Genomic DNA, 21,795 nt, shown 5'->3' with positions numbered 1-21,795 from the left:
ACTTTACTGCAAACCGTTATTGGGCTGTCCATTCTTTATACTTCCATTGTACAGATATAATACCACTCTTTCCCTTTCTCCACAAGATCAGACTCCTACAAAGCAGTAAGGAAGGATTACGTCCAACCAGTTGCAATAACCTATAGTATAACTAGTATCCATGGTTCCCGGTATCGCTCTCCGGACTACCATAAGATAAGCCATAATCAGCTTCTTGACTTGCTGATACTATAATATTCATCTAACCAACCCGGCAAATAGCCCTCTCTAAACAGGGAGTCAGTGGAAGTCAGTGACAGCCATGATGATCCTGACTCCGCTGACTATACTGCGTCCAAGCAAGTAAACCCGCACAAATAATTGCGCGCCGAATATTCCCACGGCTGAAGCCCTCACGCGCGATGCTAGCGGACAGAGTCAAGACAGAAACGGCCAAAAAGAAGAAGCGCAGCTTTTGCACGCCAACTGCGGAGACAGAACCAGCAAAAACCAAGTCAAGTAGCGTCTGCAAATGGTCAGAATATAGATGTACCTTGTATGTGCAGGTGTGAATGGAGCATACAGGTAGCCAGCAACACGAACAGGACAATAACGCGAATCCTTCGGGGAGCAGAGTTGAAATCAACCGATGAGCGCGCCAAGAGAAACTGTGGCCGGGCGATTTCTCCGCAGGAGCTGAACAATCGTGACAAGACATTTTGGATGATTCTGATGATTCCTTGAGAGGAGATGATGATGATGATGATGATGATAACTCGGCCATACTGTCAAATGCCCAATTCTGTTCGTCTATGGCTATTTAGGCTCGCAGAAATGCGCCATTTTCGCGTTTAAAATAAGTTACCCGGAGTGTATTACTAACGCGCTAGCTAGAATAAGTCATGACCCCTTGCTGATATTCAAATACTCCCTGCTTGTCGGGACGAGAAAGGGATTTGGTTAGTCTTGCAAGGGCCGTAATAATTCTATTGTGTCGAAATATAATAAGTGTAGAGATAATTCTAGTTTCTCTGTTTCTTCGTTATAAATTTCAGACACCTCCTCCCAGGACCGAACTCATTATCCCTTGATAATTAGAGCCTGTATACACAACAACGAATATGTGGAACTCCCTGTCATCCCCGTCTCTGCAGGAAGAAAACGGAGTCGATCGTCGTGAAACAGCAACAAATGGGTGTCAGGCTGTCAGCCAGCCCTAAGGTTTGGGGGAAACTGATCCAATGTGAGCGATTTTCGCGTTCTTTTGAGTTCTTCTATTGAAGACCCTGCCTGGCCAAGAATGTGCCAAGCAGCTAAAACCGGCGAAAACATCGCATTGAAATCTGCACTCTCGAGGGAGTGGAAGAATGGAACAGAAAAGACTGCACGGTTGAGCGTGAACAGGTATATTAATATATAATGAGCTGCAGTTCAAGTTCCACAATATCAGGGTTAACACTTTTTACCCATCATTGGGAAGCGTTCAAAAGCAACACTCTTACGAGGCAGGGCAGAGGCTTGATGTTGTACCGTATGTTATTGCCGTGGATTCCAGGGAGCTGTTTTATCGTGGTTTGAAGATGCTTCAAGCTCCTCCACATCGCCAGCACCGTTTGGTAAAGATGGTGCGGGAAAGTGGAAATTATCAGGGGCGAAGACGTCCGGCACGTAGTCAAGAGGCTGAGCATTGCCGAGATTAAACAAATCTGGATATAACCCCTCCCAATCAGTAGTATAGGGGTCTGCTCCAGTGAAGCCTGGTGGTAACTGCGTATCAGTAGCAGCAAACATGTCCTCTCTATAGATGTTCTCGGAGTTTATGTCGGTCATGGATCCAGCTGGGGCGGTCGTTGTCGGAGTGTCAACAGCAGATAACGATGGTATACCCAGATTAGGATCCTCTGCCACGGTCTGATGGACTAAGAAGTTATCAAATGCCATTGGTGCTGAGTAGTCCGGGGCCAAGGCGGAAGGGACGCCAGTCAAGGAAGAGAGGCCGGCAGGTGATATAACTGAGTTTGCAGGGAGGCTGTCTTCAGCTGAGCTGGACTGGAGCCCGGTGTGCTGATCCAAGATTTGGAATTCTAGTGCACTTTCTGACGGCTCTGCCTGAATCAAATCGGATCGTCCAGGGTACGTGTTCCCTTCTTCAAGGACTGTGGAATGCGGCCGAGATGGCTTCGGAACAAGATCTGGGGACGGGTCTTTCTTCAGCGCACAGACACAACGCTCCCCATGAGCACAACCACATTGTGGATAGGGATTTTCTATGCCTCATAGTTAGTAAGCTAGCCATACATGTCAAATATTGATGGACCTACGAGTGTCAGAGTCCTTCTTTGCTCTGCTCGTACTGCCACATCCACACTTGACATGTGCTGATCGTGATTCGCGTAGACTGCGACAGTGAGGGCACTGAGAGACTGGCCGTCCTTTTTTATTGATAATGGTCAAAGGGCGCTCTAGAGGACAATTAGCAAGGCACCAGATCAGTATCTTGGTACTGACAGACCTGAATGGGAACAGCTGGCAGCACGGTGGCCACGGATACAGGCCTCACAAGCCCATTTCTCTCCGTTGATAATCATGCTAGCACGTATATTAAAAGATGTAAAAGCCATGCTGCATTATGCGTCTAAAAAATAGATTTCAAGAGCAGAGTGGCATGAGACATGTTGATGGTAGGAAACAGTTGGACCAGGGTTAGTTATGATTCAGCCCTTGCCACATCAACTCCGCATCTTGTTTGCGTACAACATAGAACGCCAAGCATTTACCGGCGAGCACCTGGTCGAGTTCCGGTAATAGCAGACCAGAGTTAGTAATCATATTTCCGTTATGGAAATGTTTCGAATGTACCCAATAATAGCAGGACGTAACGCAGATATCCATGTTCACCATATTCTTCTTCTGTACATGTGGGAATCTTGCGGTCAGCGGGAAATATATCGTTAAGAAACTATTATCCCAGTTAGCCCTCTAGCAACAGAATCGAAGAAAGCCCAGCATACCCGTCACATCTGTTTATAGATATCACCGTTTACACGGCGCCGGGCGAACAAACCGAAGTATTAATAAAGCCGTTCCCAGTATTTATCATGTAATTGAGGAAGCGTCTTCCGTGAGGTCTTATACAACTAATCAAAGAAATTCATCCCCACAAGCTCACCTCCCTCACCCAAGTTGCGCGATCTCAGGGCGGCACTGCTCACCTACTAGATCCAGAGCGGCAATGGCCTTGGTTACTACCTAGCTTTTGGCTCGGTAGGTAGGAATCTCTATCGCTCAAAAAGCCACGAGTACCCCTTTTTAGCCTCTTGTGGTCGTTGCCGCTTTAAGAGGGTGAACCGGCGGATTCACTCACCTCTTCTCATTCCTCACCGCTGTAGAGCTTGCTATGGGTATATTCCTTCGTGTTACCTCAACATGCTTTTCTCACTCCGCAATGGCTGTAAAGCACCGTCATTGCTTGAGTTTTGGCCGTCGTGACACGAGGGGCGTTGACATTCCTCCCTATGCTCGCCAATCAGCAGCAGCCAGTGGAGCTGTTACTGGCTACCTGGTTGGTTCACACCAGAATTTCTCTACATCAGCTACCAGACCAATCAAAACCAAAGAAAGATGTCCCAAAATCTCGCCATGTCCCATAATGTTTTTCCTCTTGACTTATTATAAGATCATGGATAACGTGAACAAACTTTCCGAGAATTAAATCACTTCTTCTCTGTCAGCCTGAAAAATGCAGTGGTCTGTTGAAGCCATTCTTGCCTTCATTGGTTTACTTGTTGCCCTCGCTCCAATGCTCTTTCGACTATTGAAATACATGAGAACAAGAGGCAGCAAAAAGCCAGACTCAGGTACGTCAGTTTGTGTTCTATATAAAGATGAGCAAAATCGACAGCGATGCATAGCTAATAGTTTTCAACGCAAGCAGAGTCCCTCCCACGGGCGCCTGGGCACGCAAATACTACTCTGAATCCGCCCGAGGATGACTAGATCTGAACTAGCCATACAGATTTAACAGAAACATGGGACACACGGTTGTCAGTCCGTCTTTGTAATGAGAATAGTGGCGAGAAAACAGGTCAAGATGAATAACGATAATCGGTCAGTAAATATAAGACGGTGTGCTAGGGAAAGCTTGAACTTGCATCGTCGATGGAGGTCTAACCCTTATACGGTCATCTGTAAGCTATTTACTGAAGCTTTTGTCCAAACTATATTCCACTACAAACCTCCAGACTTCTGTATTAGTAAACATCATTACCAAAATCCTTTGAAGGATATTGCAGCTAACTGTGATATGTGGTAGCTACGGCTGGGATTTGTTTTCAAGACGCAATTGAAGTCCTGTTTCGGAAAAATAATCAAACATTTTGAAGCATACCTAACGAAAATTAGTGTGCTGAATAAACTTTACACTTACAGAGCTTCAGATCCCGTAATAGGATAGCCTATATCATGAGTTTTACATTATTATACTTAGGTCAGAAGCATTAGCCAATATGTCCTGGCCCAGGAATAGAGGCTCTTAAACAATCATAGCTGGTTATAGAACGGGAAATAGACATTTTTTTTATCTCTTTTAGCACAGTATCAGCATGATGTGTATGTCCTCAAAAAAGCCGCTACTCTACTATGCCCTTCTTTCTCCGCGAACGAGGCCGCACGCTTACAGACAATTGGGAGAGTCTCTGTGTAGGGGTAAGAGTTGAGTAACAACTGTAACATATCGAGGCGACCATGCTCAGCTGCTCCATCAATTGCTGTTCTACCATTGACAGGTGCCGCAGCCGCCGCCACATCAGCTCCGTGTTCCAGCAGTCTCCTTGCAAGTTCAATGTAGCCATAAATGGCGGCTGCTTGAAGTGCAGTTGCACCGCGGTTCCCTGCCGGAAGGGCGTTGATATTGGCACCATAATCCATCAAAAGATTCGCAATTTCTGGCTCTTCATAGAGGATTGCTGTTTGTAAAGGTGTTCCCCTATCCTCCGTTGCCAGGAAGTTCACCTCTGCCCCACTTTCAAGTAGCAGCTTGATTACACCAACATCAGGCTCGATAAGAGTCTTTTGGAGTAAGGTCTCCCCCGTGTCGGTATCAACCGCATCGACATTAGCTCCAGCATCAAGTAATATTTTTACCAGGTCAAGATCGGGCGGCTCATCTTTATCTACAGTGATGCATGCCAAAGCCCGTTGCGACACGGTCGAGTATGACCCCCCTGCAAGTTGTGAAAAGGTATCAACGACCTTCTTGACAACACTTATATCATTGGTAGTGCTTGATATTGCAACCTCCATTGCCGATTTAGACTCCCAACACTTTGTGATATCTGCACCTCGCTGAAGAAAGAGATCAAATATCTCATCTGAGCAGCACCGATCGAGAGCAAAGAGAAAGGCAGTAGGTGCCTCTCCAAAATTAATAGAGGGAGCATTTGGATCGGCCCCCCTGTGGAGCAGTAACTCCATCATATCGTAATCATAATTGTCGATCGCCCAGCCCAAAGCTGTCAATGCATAAATACCAGGCTGGGAAGGGAGTGCGTCAATTTCTGCACCGAAATCGATGAGGAGTTTGGCGCCTTCAGTCCATTCGAGACGAGCCGCATGCTGAAGAGATGTCATTTCTGGACATAATATTTGCAGAGAGCGAAATGAATCACTTGGTTTTAAAGGCGACAGCTCATTCACATCCAGACTTGTGTCAAGCAAGATGTTGAGCGATGAAATATCCTTCCGTCTAATCACAGCTTGAAGTGCTGTGACTCCATCCTCAGGGCTAACCGCACCTTTAACATCTGCGCCATTCGCGAGGGCTGTCTTGAGAAGTTCAATGTTGCAAGAAGCTGCTGCCTGCAAAGCGGTAAGACCACCACTATAAGATGACTTTGCATTGATATCAGCTCCCTGGTGTAATGATAGTGCTATTAAATCATGGTGGCCTTTCTCCATGGCGGCCTGGATTACAGTTCTCCCCTTTCTCCAGCCAGCGGCCGCATTGATATCTGCTCCAGCACTGAGTAACATCTGCATCATGTCTATATTTCCATTGCCTGCAGCTGCCTGAATTGCTGTACGTCCATCATATTTTCCAGGAGGTGCATTGACATCAGCGTTATATGAAAGTAACATTTCTGCCATTGCGATGTTACCCATTCTGGCCGCTATTTGTAAAGGTGTGTCGCCGTAATTTGTGCCAATTCTGGAGTCGGCATTGGCCCCAGCAGCAATCAATTGTTGAACAAGGGCCATGTTGTTGTTTGCTGCAGCATGTTGGATGGGATATGCAAGCAGAAACTCATCATCAGAGCCCCGTCTACTGAATTCGGAAAACAATTCTTCGATGGTGTAGAGCCCAAAATGTGGAATAACAGGGCAATAATTCACTAAAGCTCCGCTCTGGATCATAAGTTGCACAATTTCTCCCCTGTTCCCGCGTGCTGCTAGCTGAATGGGCGTCATAAACACTGCAAGGAAGGGTAAAGATATGCGGTGACTTTTTGTAAAATCCCACGTTGCATTGACATTTGCGCCTGCTTCAATAAGCAGCCGGACAACAGCTTTGTGACCTAACGCAGCAGCAGCTTGCAGTGCAGTTCCAAGTTCTGGAATAGCAAGGTCTGTCCGTGCCTTAGCTCCAAGGAGGAGTTGGACAGCTCCCACCTCCCCTTCGGCAGCGGCACTTACGAGGGGATATCCACTGGGTTCATCGCGAATGAACGATTCTGAGTCTGCACCAAGTGCAAGAAGAAGTGAGAGAAGGTTGTTGTTTCTGGTAGACCATAAGGTGTCGTTGTTTTCCTCACTTTTCAGGATAGAAAAATGCAATATCTCCGGCTTCAGCCCACATTCACAAAGCAGGCTGACCATTTCCATGTCTCGGCGCTGGACTGCAAATGATAATGGTGTCCACCACTTGTTCTGACAGTGTACATCAACGCCGCGAGTGATGAGCTTGCGCACGAACTCTGTCTCGCACGTCCTTATAGCCGCAGGAAATATCTTGTTTGCGAATACATCCCCTGTCACTGTAGGTGTTATTTCAAGTAGTTTCGCAACTATCCAAGTGCAACTGTTATGCACAACCCAGGTAAAGAATTGATGGATGTCGTGTTCAGTCAAGATGTTGTTTGTTATCAAGAATATAAACGAGCTAAAGAAGTGAAACAGAGCTGCTTGATCAGTGGGAATTAACATGGATGCATCAAGCTTTAAGTCTTGCTCATTTATGGTGTACCGTTTAAGAAAGGATGGTAAATCCGTGGTATTCCTCTGTGCTAATTCGGAAAGTAAGGATAGCGCAGGTTGGGTACTGATAGCGACAGCATCCGATGGGTTGGGCCCCAATCCTAGTTGGTTGGTTTCAGGAAAAGCTGAAGAGGACACCGTACCAAATAGTGAGCTATATGTGAGATCGTTCAGAATGGTCCAGTCCCAAAGATCTGTATTCAGTTGATCTGCCGTGCTCAGATTTGTTTGATCAAAGGGGTAAATAGTTGCGCTAGGTGTTGTCGGACTTTGCAAGGTTGTAAGTTGGGAATCATTGCACACATTAAATTCCCTGGCATTTGGACCACCTGAGTCCAAATACTGACCCTGAGTTTCTATCAGGTACCGCTGTGAGATCACCTGGGATTCGATTTCTCGTTTAAACAAAGTCCAAGGAAGATTGTCAACCCAAAGCGGGCTGATCAATGATTCTCCAGGCGGAGTACGGATTACCACACCATCAGGTGTTGGAGGATCATAGCCTGGAAATATACATTCCTCCGTCAGAATTATCATTTCCTAATGTTGATCTTGGGAAACAATGCTTAAAAAGAAAAGAGCGAGGAAAAAACTCACATGCCGGCTTTAAGATATCTCTCTGCGTCACATTCCGCGAAATCTCCTTTTGGACCCTTCTCTTCGAGTAATGTTTCCCATGAAGAGAAACATCGCTGTTTTTCCCTATTGACAAACGTTTCTTGAGACTCTGGTCAATGAATTTCCATGTAGCCGTGGCGTGATTCTTCTTGGCATTCTTCCGGACTCCCCACAATCTCAACCTCTTGACGTAGTCGTTCTTGCTGGAAGAGATTAGTTGCTTGCACTTGCATTAATAGCCAGCATGTGGGCATGTACCTTGCGTGGAACCCATGCTTTTCATTCATCAGTTGCATAACATTATGTAGATTATGCTTCTGATATAGGGAGGTGATTTCTTTCTTGTATAGCGCCCATTGATTGTCCCGCTCACTTCGAGACATCAGGAACACGAGTTTACCCTGAGTGTCTCAAATGCGCTCAATGTGGTACAGTGGCTGGTGTAGATGGCAAATTTCCAGAATATTTCGTTTGGTGCAGGGTGGGAAACTGATGGTACATATAATAAAGCTTGACTGTCATTTGGCAAGGTTGAGCTGGTGCTTGGCTTCTGCCTAATTACTTGTAGTTGAAGCTGGCGCAAGGGTTGGCACAATCATCCCCGAACGAGATCCAACCACAGTGCGAAGAATATGCACCGCCACTGGAACTTCTTATGAACAAAGGGTGAACGGCTCTAGAACCAATTTGGAAGTTGAATTAGGTACTTATCCTAGCTGGCAATTGCTATTAATGTTTTCTGAAATAACAACTTATCCCAGCACCACGGCCACAAGCATGATATATTATTAGAGGCAAGCTTGGTAATTGGCTGTACGTAGATACAGGAGAATAGGACCTCAGCGCTTACAATTCCGCTACTTGTCCACCGTAAGGAACTATGCATACTCTACATATCGTCTGAGAAGCCTTCACAAGCACTTTAGATTTATGCTGTATGGATTAATGCACCAGTCCACCCAGTTTTATTGCGTGGGTTTCGAAGTAGCGTAATCAATCTCGCTCACGGTCGGAAGCTGTCTTGATACTAAAAGACATGCCAGTAATCCATAGTCATGGGAGGAGCATTATGTGGTCTCCTGTCCGGAGGTTTTTCCCTTTGTCACAACAGTGGCCCTGGTGGACGTCGGGCAGGAGAGCGTGTTTGTTCGTTCCCTTCACCTGCGCTGAAATTTGCAGGGGCTGCTCTGGATTCGTGGCAGGATCCTCGTTCCCGTCTGACCGCATATCTGATGGTCTGATAGTCGTCATGCTTAGAGAGAGCGGTGAAGTCTCAAATGGTTTAGATACCTCCTCCTCGTCCACATTACTGGGCCACTAGTGGAGTGTGAGGCTGTAGCGATCAGACCAGCTGCTGATCCACCGCCTACCTGCCCAGAGTAGCAAAGCAATGCTATTACCTTGCTCACCCAGGGCGCGCGTGTTCAGGGTGGCACTGCCAACCTACTAGAACGAGACGGGTAATGTCCTTGACGCCTGGGGTTTTTTTTTTTTTTTTTTTTGCTCAGTAGGTGTGCTATAGTTTACTAGAGAAAGATAAAAGTAAAATTATTCTTCTCGACCAAGAGATTCCAGATCAATCTGCCACAACCGAATCAACATCCACGCCACATTACACCAAAGTGTCATACCTGAACCGTCATTTAAATATCACTCCATCCTAAGATCTAATATAGGCCTTTCAACAACTGAAATCTGTCTTCTGGAAAAGTGCTAAGCACGGGGCAACCTCCGAAGCATTATCCTTATCCGTGTAAAAACACTCCAATGTCAATGATTCTACTGATCTCTTCCTCGCCGAGCTCACTGTGTGGCAAAATAGCATCATTAATATAATTCCACCACGCTGTCAACAACTCTGGGGAGAGTAGAGTTGTCGCCGGTGGGAGGAATTCGTCCAAAAGTTGCTCAAGCTCGGATATAAGGTCTTTCTCATCATGAATTTCAGATATCTCCTTTGGACAGACCGAACAAGTTGTTCCTGGGCAACTGGGTCCAGTAACGGCGTGATGGCTTCTACCACAATCCCACGGATTGATAGAGGGTCTTTTATATTTCCGTGAGTCTATGTTTGAAACAGCGGATTTAAAAGTCCTGTGAGCCCAGATTATCCACTCAACGAGCAAACACAACAGCAATCATCACCACTTCGCATCGGCGCTACAGCCGGCTGGCTGTTGTTCTTGTCGCAACATCTTGACTTCCTCAGTGAAAAGTGGTGTTGATTAACGCGAATCTTTTTCGAGGGTGGCTGGACCACTTTGACTCGCCCGAGTCACCCTCCTAAAGCAGCAGCATCCGGATCAGGCAAGAAGGTGCTGCTGGTTTTATGTTCGGCTGCAACTGTGGGGACGGATGTATCGGCGATTTTTGAAGAAGAAAAGGTCTACGATACTTAAGATATCTGAATGTCACTTTGGTCAGTAGTTAGTTGCAGGTCACTGAAATCTACTACTGTATAATAGAATCAGGATGCCTGAGTCCGACAAAAACAAAGACAGGAGCGCTAATAGCTATCGTTGATATATTGCGATGCCTTCAAACTGTCATTAACAAAAAAAAAAAAAAAAAAAAAAAACTCAGAAAGTATATAATTGTATAGTTGATGGATGTAACAGATTCGGATATACATTGGCTTATGTACATCAGTCAGGGTCTCAGGGAGGAAAATAACGATAAACCCTGCCAAGAGGAAGTTAATAAGAACAGAGATTAATGCGCGGGTCCACCAGAGAGAGAAAAGGGGAAAAGGGGAACGTATACGAGGTGTCCACCATGCCAAGCTTTAAATCTAAATATTTATTTATTTATTTATTTTTTTTTTTTTTTAAAAAAAAGACAATAATAATAATAATAATAATAATAATAACGATCTCATCATTTCATCCAAAAACTATATATGGTCTATAATTAATAGTACAAGAAGCAAATAGGAAATACTCTAGAATATATATATATAGAAAAATCATCACATACGGTCCAGCGGGACTTCCTCCTCCTTCCCCGGAAGACGCGCATACTTCCCCCTCCCCCTTCGGAAGAAGGCATAGAGCCCACCACCAGCAGCAGCAAGTAAGCTCAGCGCCAGCAGCACCATCAGGAAGAGGATGAGCTGCACTGTCCCCTGCAGATCCCTCACCAGCGCCGCAAGGGCAGCCATGTGGGGATCCCCGACGTCGGGATTGGCATTTGCGTTGTCTGCCTCTGCCCCTGCCTCGCTATCACTCTTCGCCGAGTACAGAGTCTCCGGATCATCAGGCAAAAGGCGTCCCAGACTCGCGCCCTTGAACCCAGCACTCTCCCACTGCGCCGGCAGGGTCGTCTGATGGATCAGCGATTCACTGAGCACATTCCCTTCGGCATCATACGCCTCCGCCGAGATCCAGCTCAGATACCCGCGGGCGATGTACATCGTCTCAAAGTCCGTCTTGGTCACATTGCCGATGAAAACCCGATCCGAATCGTACGCGCCGCGCGCGTAAAAGTTCCAGCCTGCTACATCCGTTGCTCCGTTCCAGGAGACGTAGATGGTTGTCGTGAGGTCCGACGTCACAGGGTCTGGGTCTGTGCCCCAGACGAAGGAGAGGAGGTCCGGTGGGTTCGCGGGACGGCCGGTGAACTCGAATTTGTAGGCGCGGTAGGTGGAGTACCTCTCTGAAGCGAAGGCGCCGCTGAAGAGGAGGTCACCCTCTGGTGAGGATTCGGTGAAGTAGCCTGCGGAGGACCAGCCGGCGAGGAGGTTGTCGTTGGGCAGGAGCTGGGCGTTCCCGCGGAGGCGGGTGAGGGCGCCGTCCGGGCGGTTGTAGCGGCGGACGACGGTGGCGGTCATGGCGATGGAGTCGACGTCGACGAAGAGGCAGGAGGAGACCGGCTCATCGTTGGATTCTTCGTCCGAGGCGTTGTTGAGGAAGGAGATCGTGTGATGGGTGCCGTTGGAGTGGATGAATTTGGCATCGTGCTGTTTCGAGAAGGTAAAGTCCTGCGTGAAGTCGGAGTTCGCGCCGCCGAGACGCCAGATGATGTGCCCGTCTGGGGAGATCAGGTAGATTGTGTTGGTGAAGCGCATGGACATGAGGTAGTCGCCGGCCTCGTTGACGTCGATGGAGTTGGGGTGCATGTAGTCCCAGCCGGGGGGTGCCGATGCAGGGGTGGTAGGCCCGACGTGCACGGATTCAGAGAGGCTGATTTGGTCGAACGAGTCCCAGACGTGTGTGATCTCGCCAGTGGGCAGGTCGATCTGCGCGAATCCTCCAGAGAGCACGTACGACGCCTCGCTCGGCCGCCCGAACTCCTCCAGCACCTTGCTGTGCGACCGGTAGTTGATGGACAGGGCGGTCTTGCCATCGTCCAGGATGTTGAACTCGTGGATATCGAAGGCGCCGAGATCAGCCCGCATGGGGATCTGGTGGGCGACCTCGAACTTGTTGTTGAGCACGACGCCGAATCCCCGATCCGACCCGTCGTACTCGAGGCCGACGACAAACGAGAGATGCGGGCCGTCGCTTATGCTGTTGACGGCTCTGAAGTCGAACGTGTTGCGGTTGTCGAACATGGCGGCGCCGGCCCAGACGAGGACGCCATTGTCGTCGTAGATACAGGGGCCCACCTGGTCGGGCAGGTACTGCTTCGTCGGGGGCTCTGGGGTGAGCTGGCCGTAGGGCGCAACGAAGATATGGCCGGGGCTGACGCGGTCGCGGCCATCGCCATGGTACTTGACGTTGTACTTGACTGCCCTGATGCCGGGGAGCTACAAGGAACAATTAACGATCAGTGACTTCGAAAACAATCAACGCGTCAACAAAAATACGGAGTCAACGCACCGTGACAAACGAGTAAAGATCGTCGTCATTCTCGGGCTTGGCCTGAACCGTCAGGCTCACACTCAGCAGCGCCAGCAGCAGCAGCCAGAAGCTTAGCATGGTCAACGCCATATTGGCAGATATGGCGAAATCGCTAGATCAGAACCAGCAGGGAAAGAAGCGAAGATAAAGATTATGTGGCAGCCAAGAGCCAAGCCGCCTCAGTTGACACTGTGACGAGGCCGCGACGCCGGTGCCAGAGCTGCATCCATTCACCAACTTGAAGCCCGCTGCAGGTCCAGTCTGACCCACTTGGTCTGCCTGCCTCGTAAGCTTGAAGCCATCCCTTCTCCTGAACTAAGGACCCGGAATTGCGATGTGTTTTGCAGAAAATTGGCCAATAATCTGTACCGCAGTAAACAACTCGACGTGTCCTGAATCCCGATAATACCGCGGAGTCTCCGTTCCAGAAGCGGCGATCAGTCGACACCGACATTCAACTGGCTGGATGTGGGAGATCTCATGTAGATACTGAGTACAGGCAAGACTTGCTTTGCGAACGTGGGATTGTCTATCGCCAAGGCTGTCATCTCCCACTAACCATGGGCCGTTGTCACGGAAAGTATATAATAATGAAAAAGTGCGGGTTCCTGGTCAACGTGGACAACGTCGCCTCCACGATTGGTCCGTGCAGGCCATAAGGTGAACCAGACTCCTTATCGCCAGTATGAAGCCTGGGCTGCAGTAAAAGGGACAGCGACTGTTGCTCCTGATTTTGCACTCTTTGCAAGACTTGGTCCACGCCCTACAAGGCAGACGATCTCGACGCATCAGCGGGAGTTTCAGTTGGTTGATGGTTCAGTTGTTTCAGCACGAATCACGGGCCTGGTAAAACTCAAAAACGTGTGCGTAAGAGGGATACCTTAGTAATCAACATGTGACTTGTTTGCGGCCAGCATAGTTGCACTGCACAATTTTGATAATTATCAGAATATGCAGATAGACTCCGACTGTTTATATAGTTAGGACTGCACAAGAATGGCAAGTGACAAGACTCAAGAGCAACTAATCGATGGTCTGTGCAAGTCAAGCTTTGTGGGTCCTGTCAAAACAGGTGACAGCCGAAGCTTGACTGACAAGTCGTGTTGTATTTGCTCTTCTGCATATTTCAATCTCCTGCATAGTTCAATATATACGCAAAACCTGTCTTTATTTCTTTTTATCCCAAGACGTCCGGTCGGCACAGAGAGTATAAAGTACTTCCAGTATGTTAGACCACCAAACTATATTTTTGATGTCTATCCAGAATATAATCCCAGCCACACACACTATGCAACTAATACTGTAAAACCAACAATCGTGCTTTGAGTGTTTGACAAGTGACAGATTGACCAATAGAAGAGATGCTTAATAGAGAGCTACACAAGTCCTGATGGCCAATGCTACGGTCGTTGCAGAAACGGCGATCTTTAGGTTACCTCTACATCCAAGTCTTAAATAACAAGTATCATCTATTAAGCCAGCATCAGAGAAGGCGCAGTACCAGGGACGGCGACAGAAGGAAAGACTTCTTGCTCGCCTGTTCAGCCATTGAAGTGAAGAGTGCTTGTGGGTCCGCCGGCAATGAGCCCCGAGTGCCGAGGCTGTCTACAACTGACCAGTGAGAATGCAGCATTTCGTTCTCTGTCTGGCCGAGTTACCCGATTTGCTGATTTTTCTATACGTTTATATATCGGATATACTCAATGGCTCTTCTCACGATGCCAAGGCTTGCCCAGCATGGCTAAGCATCCAGACTCGCAGTCGCAGCTCCCTAACCATCCCCGAGACGTCTCGTTCTGGCGTCTGATGACAGACCAGCATGTCGTCACCCAGGACATCGTCGACCACAAGTACCCTGGATCCGGCACTGAAAGCGACCCCTACGTCGTGTCCTGGATCCCGGAAGACCCCCGCAATCCCATGAACTTTTCCATGGCCAGGAAAGTACTCATTGTCTTTGTTACCGGCTTCTCAGCCCTGATCATATCGCTGTCGTCCTCCGGCTACAGTGGCAGCATGGGATATATCATCCACCGCTTCAAGGTCAGCGAAGAAGTGGCCACTCTGGGCCTATCACTCTTCGTTATCGGTTTCTCACTCGGCCCGGTGATATGGGCGCCACTAAGTGAGAGCATCGGGAGGCAGATTCCCTTTTTCATCTCATTCCTACTCATGGCGGCCTTTTGTGCTGGGTGTGCTGGGGCGCAGAATATCCAGACCCTTCTCATTCTGCGCTTCTTTGCCGGTGCATTTGGCTCATCACCACTCACTAATGCTGGTGGGATCGTCTCTGACATGTTTACTTCGCAGCAGCGGGGCCTTCCACTTCTTCTATTTGCCGCGACTCCGTATATTGGTCTGCACACCCTACTTGGTTAGATAGATCCAATTACTGACATTTACAGGCCCCGCCGTCGCGCCCATGATAGGCGGATTCCTATCCATGAATGCCGGCTGGCGGTGGGTGGAAGGCCTCTTCGCCGCAGCCTCAGGCCTAGTCTGGCTCACAGTTTCCTTCACCGTCCCAGAAACTTATGCTCCCGTCCTCCTCCGAAAACGCGCATACAAACTCTCCCAGATAACAGGCCACCACTACCGCAGCAATCTCGACATCGGCCGCGAGGGAGAAACTCTAGCAAAGCGCCTGCGCACCGTCTTCTCACGGCCATGGGTCCTCCTCTTCACCGAGCCAATCGTCCTCCTGCTGACCTTCTACGCCGCCCTCATCTACGGAACGCTGTACATGCTCTTCGCCGCATTCCCAATCGTGTACCAGAAAGAAAGAGGCTGGAACCCCGGCGTCGCAGGCCTTCCCTTCCTAGGCGTGTTAGTCGGAATGCTCTCCGCAATCATCTACACAATCTGGGATAATAATAAACGCTACATCAACTGCCAAAGCAAGTACAAGAACGGAATTGCACCACCCGAGGCACGCCTCCCACCTTGTATGCTCTCCGCACTCACAATCCCCATCGGCCTCTTCTGGTTCGCGTGGACAAACTCCCCCTCTATCCACTGGATGGCTGGTATCGCCGCGCTGGTCCCCTTCGGATTCGGCCTTGTCATTGTCTATATGGGGATAGTGAATTACCTCGTCGATGCGTATACGATCTATGCTGCGTCGGTGCTTGCTAGTATGTCTGTTGTCAGGTATATGTTTGGTGGTGTCTTTCCGCTTTTCACGGGGTATATGTATCGCGGGTTGGGGATTCATTGGGCGTCTAGTATTCCGGCGTTTGTGGCTGTTGGGTGTATTCCGTTGCCGTTTGTGTTTTATGTATATGGGGAACGGATTAGGAAGAAGTGCAAGTATGCGGCTGTTTCGGCGAAGGAGGTGGAGATGTTGAGTGGGGGAGGAAATGGTAATAGTAATGTCCATGTCGAAGAGGAGAACGTTCAGGAGGGTGGTAATGAGCGGAAGGTAAAAGCCTCAGTATGATACTGGCACTTCATAGATTAGAAACGTATGTTTATAGAGTTTACTAGAATAGAATAATCATTTGTAAATAGAGTACATACTGCAGATATCACCAGTAATTATATTATTATAATCACTCCGGCATAGCAACAATAACATCAACACTCATATCCGCCCGCTTCGGCAACTCAATTATGGGTACTTGGTGACTGCCCAACCGAAGCTGGCAAGTATATTCAGTGTGATCGCCGCCCCGACTGGGTTAGCCAACTTTATCCTTGAGGCGTATACTAAGATTAGAAACGGAGACAACGTGGTGACAACCTTATTTGCCCAGTCCAGAACTACGCAGTCATACGGACCATCTCCCTACTCTGATTACTCTTTCGCTACAGCACCTCATGCTGACTGAAATCGTGTGAAATCTCACCTGACGTCATTTCGAGATGGAAGCAATTCGAATCCCCCGGCAGAAGCGCTGCCTCAGCCCTCAGGCAGCCGGATGATTCTTCTCTGCCAGTCAGAAGAGACCCTGGACTAGCCCGTTTAGGGATAGTCGGCAGACGGCGAAAATTCTCCAACGCGAATTGGAAAAGTCTGGACCAATCGATCAGCGACAGAATCTGATTGGCTACCAGGATTGTTTGTTCTCCGGCACGCTCTAAAAGTCGGTCGCTAGAGGCACGCCAGACAATTAACAATCCCATTTTTTTATTCACGCGCGCTGCTGATTCGTCTACCCCTTGACAGAGCGGAGTTAGGGCTGTGCAGCCACAATGACGTCAGGTCAAAATGATATCATGCATTGTCGTGGCTGTTATTTAAGTATATCGCGCCAGCGTCGCGCCGCAGCACCCAATATCGATTCTTTCTCGATGATCCCGTTTGAATGGTTTCGCAAGGGCCCACCATGACCTTCGACGGGCCCGGGCAGAACCCCGGGGACCGGCCACAACAGCAACAGCGACAGCAACGGCCAACTCTCAACCTAGCCAGAGAGCGCGAATTCTACAGGTCAGCTCCAGCTCCGTCCGTCCGTCCGCACATGGTTTTCTTTTCGCGGGTTGGCTAACACCGAATCACCAAGATATCTACCACGCGACCACCGAGCGTACCAATTTGCCCCAGCTGACGAGGCCGCCCAGCGCAACTTTGTTGCCATTCCGTCCGCTGATCATGTCCTGGCATCCTTTGCGCAATTGGGTGCGATGAAGCTCCGTGCTGAGCGTGCGATAATCTCTCTGTTTGGGCCGACGCACCAGTACATCCTTGCTGAGGCGACGAATGCTGGACCACCAGGGTCTAATGGGAAGGACGATTTGCGATTGGGCTGCTGCATTGTGTCTAGGGAGAATGGCGTGTGTATGGATATCGCGAACCTGCCACTGGGGAAGAATCCGTCCGGGAATCAGAATCCGGACATTGTCGCGGGAGGAAGTGCGTTGTTCTTGAGTGGCTTGAACAAAAGAGAGGATGAAGCGGGGAAATACAGTCTTGTAAATAGGCTTCTCAAGGCAGACTTCTGCGCTGGAGTGCCCATTATCGCACCCAGAGGCAATACAATTGGGTCCTACTGTATCTTCGACCCCGCGCCGCGAGAAGCCGTCGACGAAGGGGATATAATATTCATGAAGCATATGGCGGCGACGGTCATGGAGTACCTTGACACGCTGCAGGGGCGATACCAGAATGCGCAGGCTAGGAAGATGATCTTTGGCCTGGGCAGCTTCTTGGAGGGTAGGACGACCCTGCGTGATTCATGGCTTGAGTCTAATGAGCAGGACGCTGTAACTGTGAAGTCGGGTACGACTGTGGAGGGACAGTTGAATAAACAGCAGCAGGATTTGCAGGAGACGGTGTTCCAGCTGCGGCCTCTTCATGACTATGCGCGGCATTCTTCTAGTCCTCCTGAGGAGCCCTCTGCAGACTCAGACTCGGATACCGATTCTCGTGGTGATCGACAAACTCTTGATGATGATAAGAAGCAGCCAGGGCGTGGGGAAGGAAGGCAGAAAGCCCGAAACGTCCTCTCCCGAGACGAAGTGCGAGAGGATGACCCTCGACTCGCCTTCGAAAGGGTTTTTGCTCGAGCCGCAAACCTGATCCGTGAGTCCATCGAAGTTGAAGGCGTCGTATTTGTCGACGCGAGGATCAAGTCCTTTGGCGGGTTGGTTGGATACGAGCACCGAGGAGGACGAGCATTCAGGCCAGGAGGCGAGACAGCAAGCAGCGAAGACAGCACCGACTCGGCAAGCACGGGGAGCAGATCGAATGTCTCTGGATCCCCAACTGCGAATGGCGAAGAGGAAGTCACTACCTGCCGGATCCTGGGATCTTCAACTTCACAATCGTCGTCCATCAATATTGACGTCAAGTCCGACGTAAAACCAGGCAATGAATATGCATTTCGCGAGCCAGTCCTGAAAGCCATCCTGAATCGCTATCCTCATGGAAAGATCTTCAATTACAACCAGCACGGCTTGTTATCTGACGACAGCGGCAGTGGCGGTGTCTCTGCCTCTAGCAGCTCGACAAGGGCATCTGGGTCCAAGTACAAGAAGAGACGACGGCGGAACCACAGACAAGATGCCAACGACCTGAACAGGGTCCTCGGCGGCGCTCATAGCATCATCTTCTTACCGCTGTGGGATTCTCACAAGTCCAGGTGGCTCGCCGGGTTACTCGCCTGGACAAACACCCCAGAGCGTGTCTTCTCTACCGAGAACGAACTCGCCTACCTCCAAGCATTCGGAAACAGTATCATGGCCGAAGTGCACCGGTTGGATGTCGAAATGGCCGAGCGGGCAAAGAAGAACCTGGCCACGAGCATCTCGCACGAACTGAGGAGTCCACTCCATGGGATCCTAGGGACATCTGATATGCTAAGCGACACGTCGATGAACGCGCTGCAGCAAGGGATGGTCCATACGATTGAGTCGTGCGGCCGCACACTCCTTGACACCATGGACCATCTGCTTGACTTTACTTACATCGACAAGTTCTCCAAGGAGCACAAGCCAAAACATAAACATGCCCGTCATGCGAAAGAGCGGAGCACGTCTGGACCGGAGCGAGCGGCATTTGACCATAGTATGCTGGGCAGTAGCGAGAGCGTCTACGACGATATCCAACTTGATGTGATTCTTGAAGAGGTCGTCGAGAGTGTCTTTGCTGGCCATAGCTTCTACCACCAGCGTCGCCTGCCGGAGCGGCCATCGAGCAGCGGAGGAGATTCGACGATTGTCCTTCCATCAAGGCCGACAACAGTTATCTTCGAAATCCAAGAGGCTGCCGAGTGGACCTTCTTCACTCAGGCTGGTTGCTGGCGTCGGATCCTTATGAACGTCTTTAGCAACGCCCTCAAATACACAACTGAAGGGTACATCTATGTGGCTGTAAAGGTCGAAGCGCCGCGCCGGGGGAGCGACGACTCTGTTGGATTCACAGACCATAAGTCTCAATATAATGTGACCTTGACTGTAAAAGATACCGGCCAAGGCATCGGGACAGAGTACCTACGCAGCGACCTATTCACCCCTTTCTCACAAGAAGATACTCTCTCCCCCGGCAGTGGACTTGGATTAAACATCGTCCGCAAAGCCCTCGCCTTTCTTAACGGCTCTATCGAAGTCACTTCAGAGAAAGACAAAGGCACCGAAGTGACCATCCAAGCCCCCCTGACTCTTGCCGGCGTGCGCAAGGGGCGCAAGGGATCTGATGGGTCCTCAGCTACAACAAACAGTCTAGTCAGAACCCAAACCCGAGGCAAGACCATAGGCCTGATCGGCTTGGGCCCAGAACCAGCTTCGGAACGGGACGCTATCCTGTGCGACTCACTTAAGCGCCTTTGCCAGGACTGGTTCCATCTCACGGTGAAGATGGTATCCCCCGAGACCGATAATACGCCCTGTGATTTCTACCTCATGGTGAACACGGACCTTGACGCGCTGGACGCTCAAGAAAACCAGCACCTGCTTAACCTCGATCAACCGAACAAAGTCTCCCCCCTAATCGTAATCTGCCACTCCCCCGAAGCCGCGCACCAGATGTTCGCACGCACAACTAGCACAAACCGGCGCCAGGACTCAATAGTGGAGTTCATAAGCCAGCCCTGCGGTCCACGCAAACTGGCAAAAACGCTCCAGCTTTGCATGCGACGGCTGGAGGGGTTGGAGACGGGCACGTTTAAGCCGGAGGAGACGCGGTGGGTTGAAATGCCGGAGTCTTCCCATCTGCATCTGGATATTGGACCGAGGGATGCGCCGGGGGATCGGATGAAGATTAGCAAGAGACCTACTCTGGAGACTTGGCCAAGCTATGATAGTCGTGCTTCTATCGACAGTCGACCTGGGAGCTTGCTTCGACGGGATACTTCTTCCTCGATGGGTGGGACTCCGACGTCGAAGACAGCTCCTGTCTCGGAAGCGACTGTCGATGGTGTGGATGGAGTTGAAAAGACAGCAGAAGAACATGAGCGTCCGTCCGTGTTACTCGTCGAGGACAACGTAGTGAATCTCCAGATCCTCATTGCATACGTCGGCAAAGAGGGTTGGACGACGGAGACGGCAACGAACGGACTAGAGGCAGTACAGAAATACGAAGCGAACCCTGGAAAGTTCATAATGATTCTAATGGGTAAGTCGTCTATAAACACCCCCCTTGCCACACCGTCGCTGTCAACGTATAGTTAACAAGTAACTTTGCAGACATCTCCATGCCGGTCATGAACGGCTTCGAAGCCAGCCGCAAGATCAGACAGTTCGAACGTGAATACTACGACGAGAACCCCTCCGCAAAGCCGTCCTGGCATCCAACTACCATCATAGCCTTGACGGGCCTCGACAGTGCGGATGCCCGGCAGGAGGCATTTGCATCTGGGATCGATATCTCCATGACGAAGCCGATTAGTCGGAAGCAAATACGGTCCTTGTTGGAGAGGTGTAGAGCTACTTGATGTATATATGTATAAAATAGAACATGCAAATAAACCATTAGACTCAAAACATCTGCAGAATCAGAGTTCGGGCCAGCTGTGCAAGGGCCACTGTCAAGTCGGTAACCCTAACCCATAACTCCGGCCCGCATCAGATCATGATGATTCCCTTCAGCCCTAGCGTAGTGTCCATTTCCTGCCCTTACTACTGGACTACACCCTCGGTGATCTTCAACTTATCCCATTGTTGGACCTTGGCTGCAATTGAATATAGGTGGAAATACCAGTTATACCATGCTGAAGAGGAATACTCGACACAATATTTAGGTAGATTATATCATTTCAGAAATTCATCCCCCACTAGCAAATATCGAACTTTTCTACCGTTCAATCATAAAAGCTGTAATTGGGTTTATCGATCCTTCTATATTGTTGTGGAGCCAGCAACAGATCAGCACAGACCAGTCACGATCCGGAAACGTGGTGGGCAATCTGGACGAGAGTCGAGACTGAGTGCTAAAACGCCCAGACCCACCCAAGTCTTAATTGACTTCTTCAGCTAGTTAACCTTAGGAAGTTCAATTACAATATCAGTAGATACATTTCCACAATTCCCAAATATGAACTCCGCAAATCCAACTTCGACCCTGGGTCTCTGATATACTTCCAAGTCCAGGTGTCCAACAACCTCATCCATCTCGCCATCCGACAAACCCGCAATCTCGCACTCGTTTCTCGGTGTTCGACCGTTCGTA

At 49.5% G+C, this 21,795-nt stretch overlaps 6 protein-coding genes across 6 annotated transcripts; 2 read left to right on the top strand and 4 right to left on the bottom strand.

Annotated features, from left to right (window-relative positions):
* Positions 1 to 8: 8 nt before the first annotated feature.
* ASPSYDRAFT_45918 (uncharacterized protein) lies at positions 9 to 785 on the bottom strand. The gene is made up of 2 exons (XM_040847129.1): positions 563 to 785; positions 9 to 505 (listed from the first exon to the last, which is right to left on the bottom strand). The coding sequence occupies exons 1-2, from the start codon at positions 761 to 763 to the stop codon at positions 290 to 292; spliced, it is 417 nt and encodes a 138-aa protein (XP_040701747.1). The 5' UTR covers positions 764 to 785; the 3' UTR covers positions 9 to 289.
* Positions 786 to 1,515: 730 nt separating this feature from the next.
* On the bottom strand, positions 1,516 to 2,567 carry ASPSYDRAFT_152689 (copper fist DNA-binding domain-containing protein; the record flags this gene model as incomplete). Its single annotated transcript, XM_040842219.1, has 3 exons — positions 1,516 to 2,246; positions 2,301 to 2,441; positions 2,492 to 2,567. The coding sequence occupies 3 exons, from the start codon at positions 2,565 to 2,567 to the stop codon at positions 1,516 to 1,518; spliced, it is 948 nt and encodes a 315-aa protein (XP_040701746.1).
* A 1,743-nt stretch (positions 2,568 to 4,310) lies between these two features.
* On the bottom strand, positions 4,311 to 8,319 carry ASPSYDRAFT_69114 (uncharacterized protein; the record flags this gene model as incomplete). The annotated part of the gene is made up of 5 exons (XM_040850457.1): positions 8,107 to 8,319; positions 7,828 to 8,051; positions 4,656 to 7,733; positions 4,406 to 4,433; positions 4,311 to 4,329 (listed from the first exon to the last, which is right to left on the bottom strand). Exons 1-5 carry the CDS (start codon positions 8,229 to 8,231, stop codon positions 4,311 to 4,313), a joined length of 3,474 nt encoding a protein of 1,157 aa, XP_040701745.1. The 5' UTR covers positions 8,232 to 8,319.
* A 2,497-nt stretch (positions 8,320 to 10,816) lies between these two features.
* On the bottom strand, positions 10,817 to 12,779 carry ASPSYDRAFT_90133 (uncharacterized protein; the record flags this gene model as incomplete). The annotated part of the gene is made up of 2 exons (XM_040852284.1): positions 10,817 to 12,595; positions 12,669 to 12,779. 2 exons carry the CDS (start codon positions 12,777 to 12,779, stop codon positions 10,817 to 10,819), a joined length of 1,890 nt encoding a protein of 629 aa, XP_040701744.1.
* Positions 12,780 to 14,721: 1,942 nt separating this feature from the next.
* ASPSYDRAFT_45912 (MFS transporter) lies at positions 14,722 to 16,153 on the top strand. The gene is made up of 2 exons (XM_040847128.1): positions 14,722 to 15,045; positions 15,095 to 16,153. The coding sequence occupies exons 1-2, from the start codon at positions 14,862 to 14,864 to the stop codon at positions 16,126 to 16,128; spliced, it is 1,218 nt and encodes a 405-aa protein (XP_040701743.1). The 5' UTR covers positions 14,722 to 14,861; the 3' UTR covers positions 16,129 to 16,153.
* Positions 16,154 to 17,045: 892 nt separating this feature from the next.
* Positions 17,046 to 21,107, top strand: ASPSYDRAFT_45911 (hybrid sensor histidine kinase/response regulator). Its single transcript, XM_040847127.1, has 2 exons — positions 17,046 to 20,742; positions 20,814 to 21,107. The coding sequence occupies exons 1-2, from the start codon at positions 17,316 to 17,318 to the stop codon at positions 21,059 to 21,061; spliced, it is 3,675 nt and encodes a 1,224-aa protein (XP_040701742.1). The 5' UTR covers positions 17,046 to 17,315; the 3' UTR covers positions 21,062 to 21,107.
* Positions 21,108 to 21,795: the final 688 nt, after the last annotated feature.

The sequence above is a fragment of the Aspergillus sydowii genome (assembly GCF_001890705.1).
Source record: "Aspergillus sydowii CBS 593.65 unplaced genomic scaffold ASPSYscaffold_6, whole genome shotgun sequence".
Classification (NCBI taxonomy): Eukaryota; Fungi; Ascomycota; class Eurotiomycetes; order Eurotiales; family Aspergillaceae; genus Aspergillus; species Aspergillus sydowii.
The sequence above is the reverse complement of the archived record's forward strand: the minus strand, read 5'-3'. Positions and strand labels throughout refer to the sequence as shown.

What these genes read in the sequence shown, in the direction of transcription:
- ASPSYDRAFT_45918 (XM_040847129.1), bottom strand. Translation starts at nt 763, where the DNA reads ATGGCCGAGTTATCATCATCATCATCATCATCATCTCCTCTCAAGGAA. An exon ending in GTTCGTGTTGCTGGCTACCT is followed by an intron (nt 506 to 562) that starts GTATGCTCCATT and finishes GACCATTTGCAG; the next exon opens with ACGCTACTTGACTTGGTTTT.
- ASPSYDRAFT_45912 (XM_040847128.1), top strand. Translation starts at nt 14,862, where the DNA reads ATGGCGGCCTTTTGTGCTGGGTGTGCTGGGGCGCAGAATATCCAGACC. An exon ending in TGCCGCGACTCCGTATATTG is followed by an intron (nt 15,046 to 15,094) that starts GTCTGCACACCC and finishes TGACATTTACAG; the next exon opens with GCCCCGCCGTCGCGCCCATG.
- ASPSYDRAFT_45911 (XM_040847127.1), top strand. Translation starts at nt 17,316, where the DNA reads ATGAAGCTCCGTGCTGAGCGTGCGATAATCTCTCTGTTTGGGCCGACG. An exon ending in GTTCATAATGATTCTAATGG is followed by an intron (nt 20,743 to 20,813) that starts GTAAGTCGTCTA and finishes GTAACTTTGCAG; the next exon opens with ACATCTCCATGCCGGTCATG.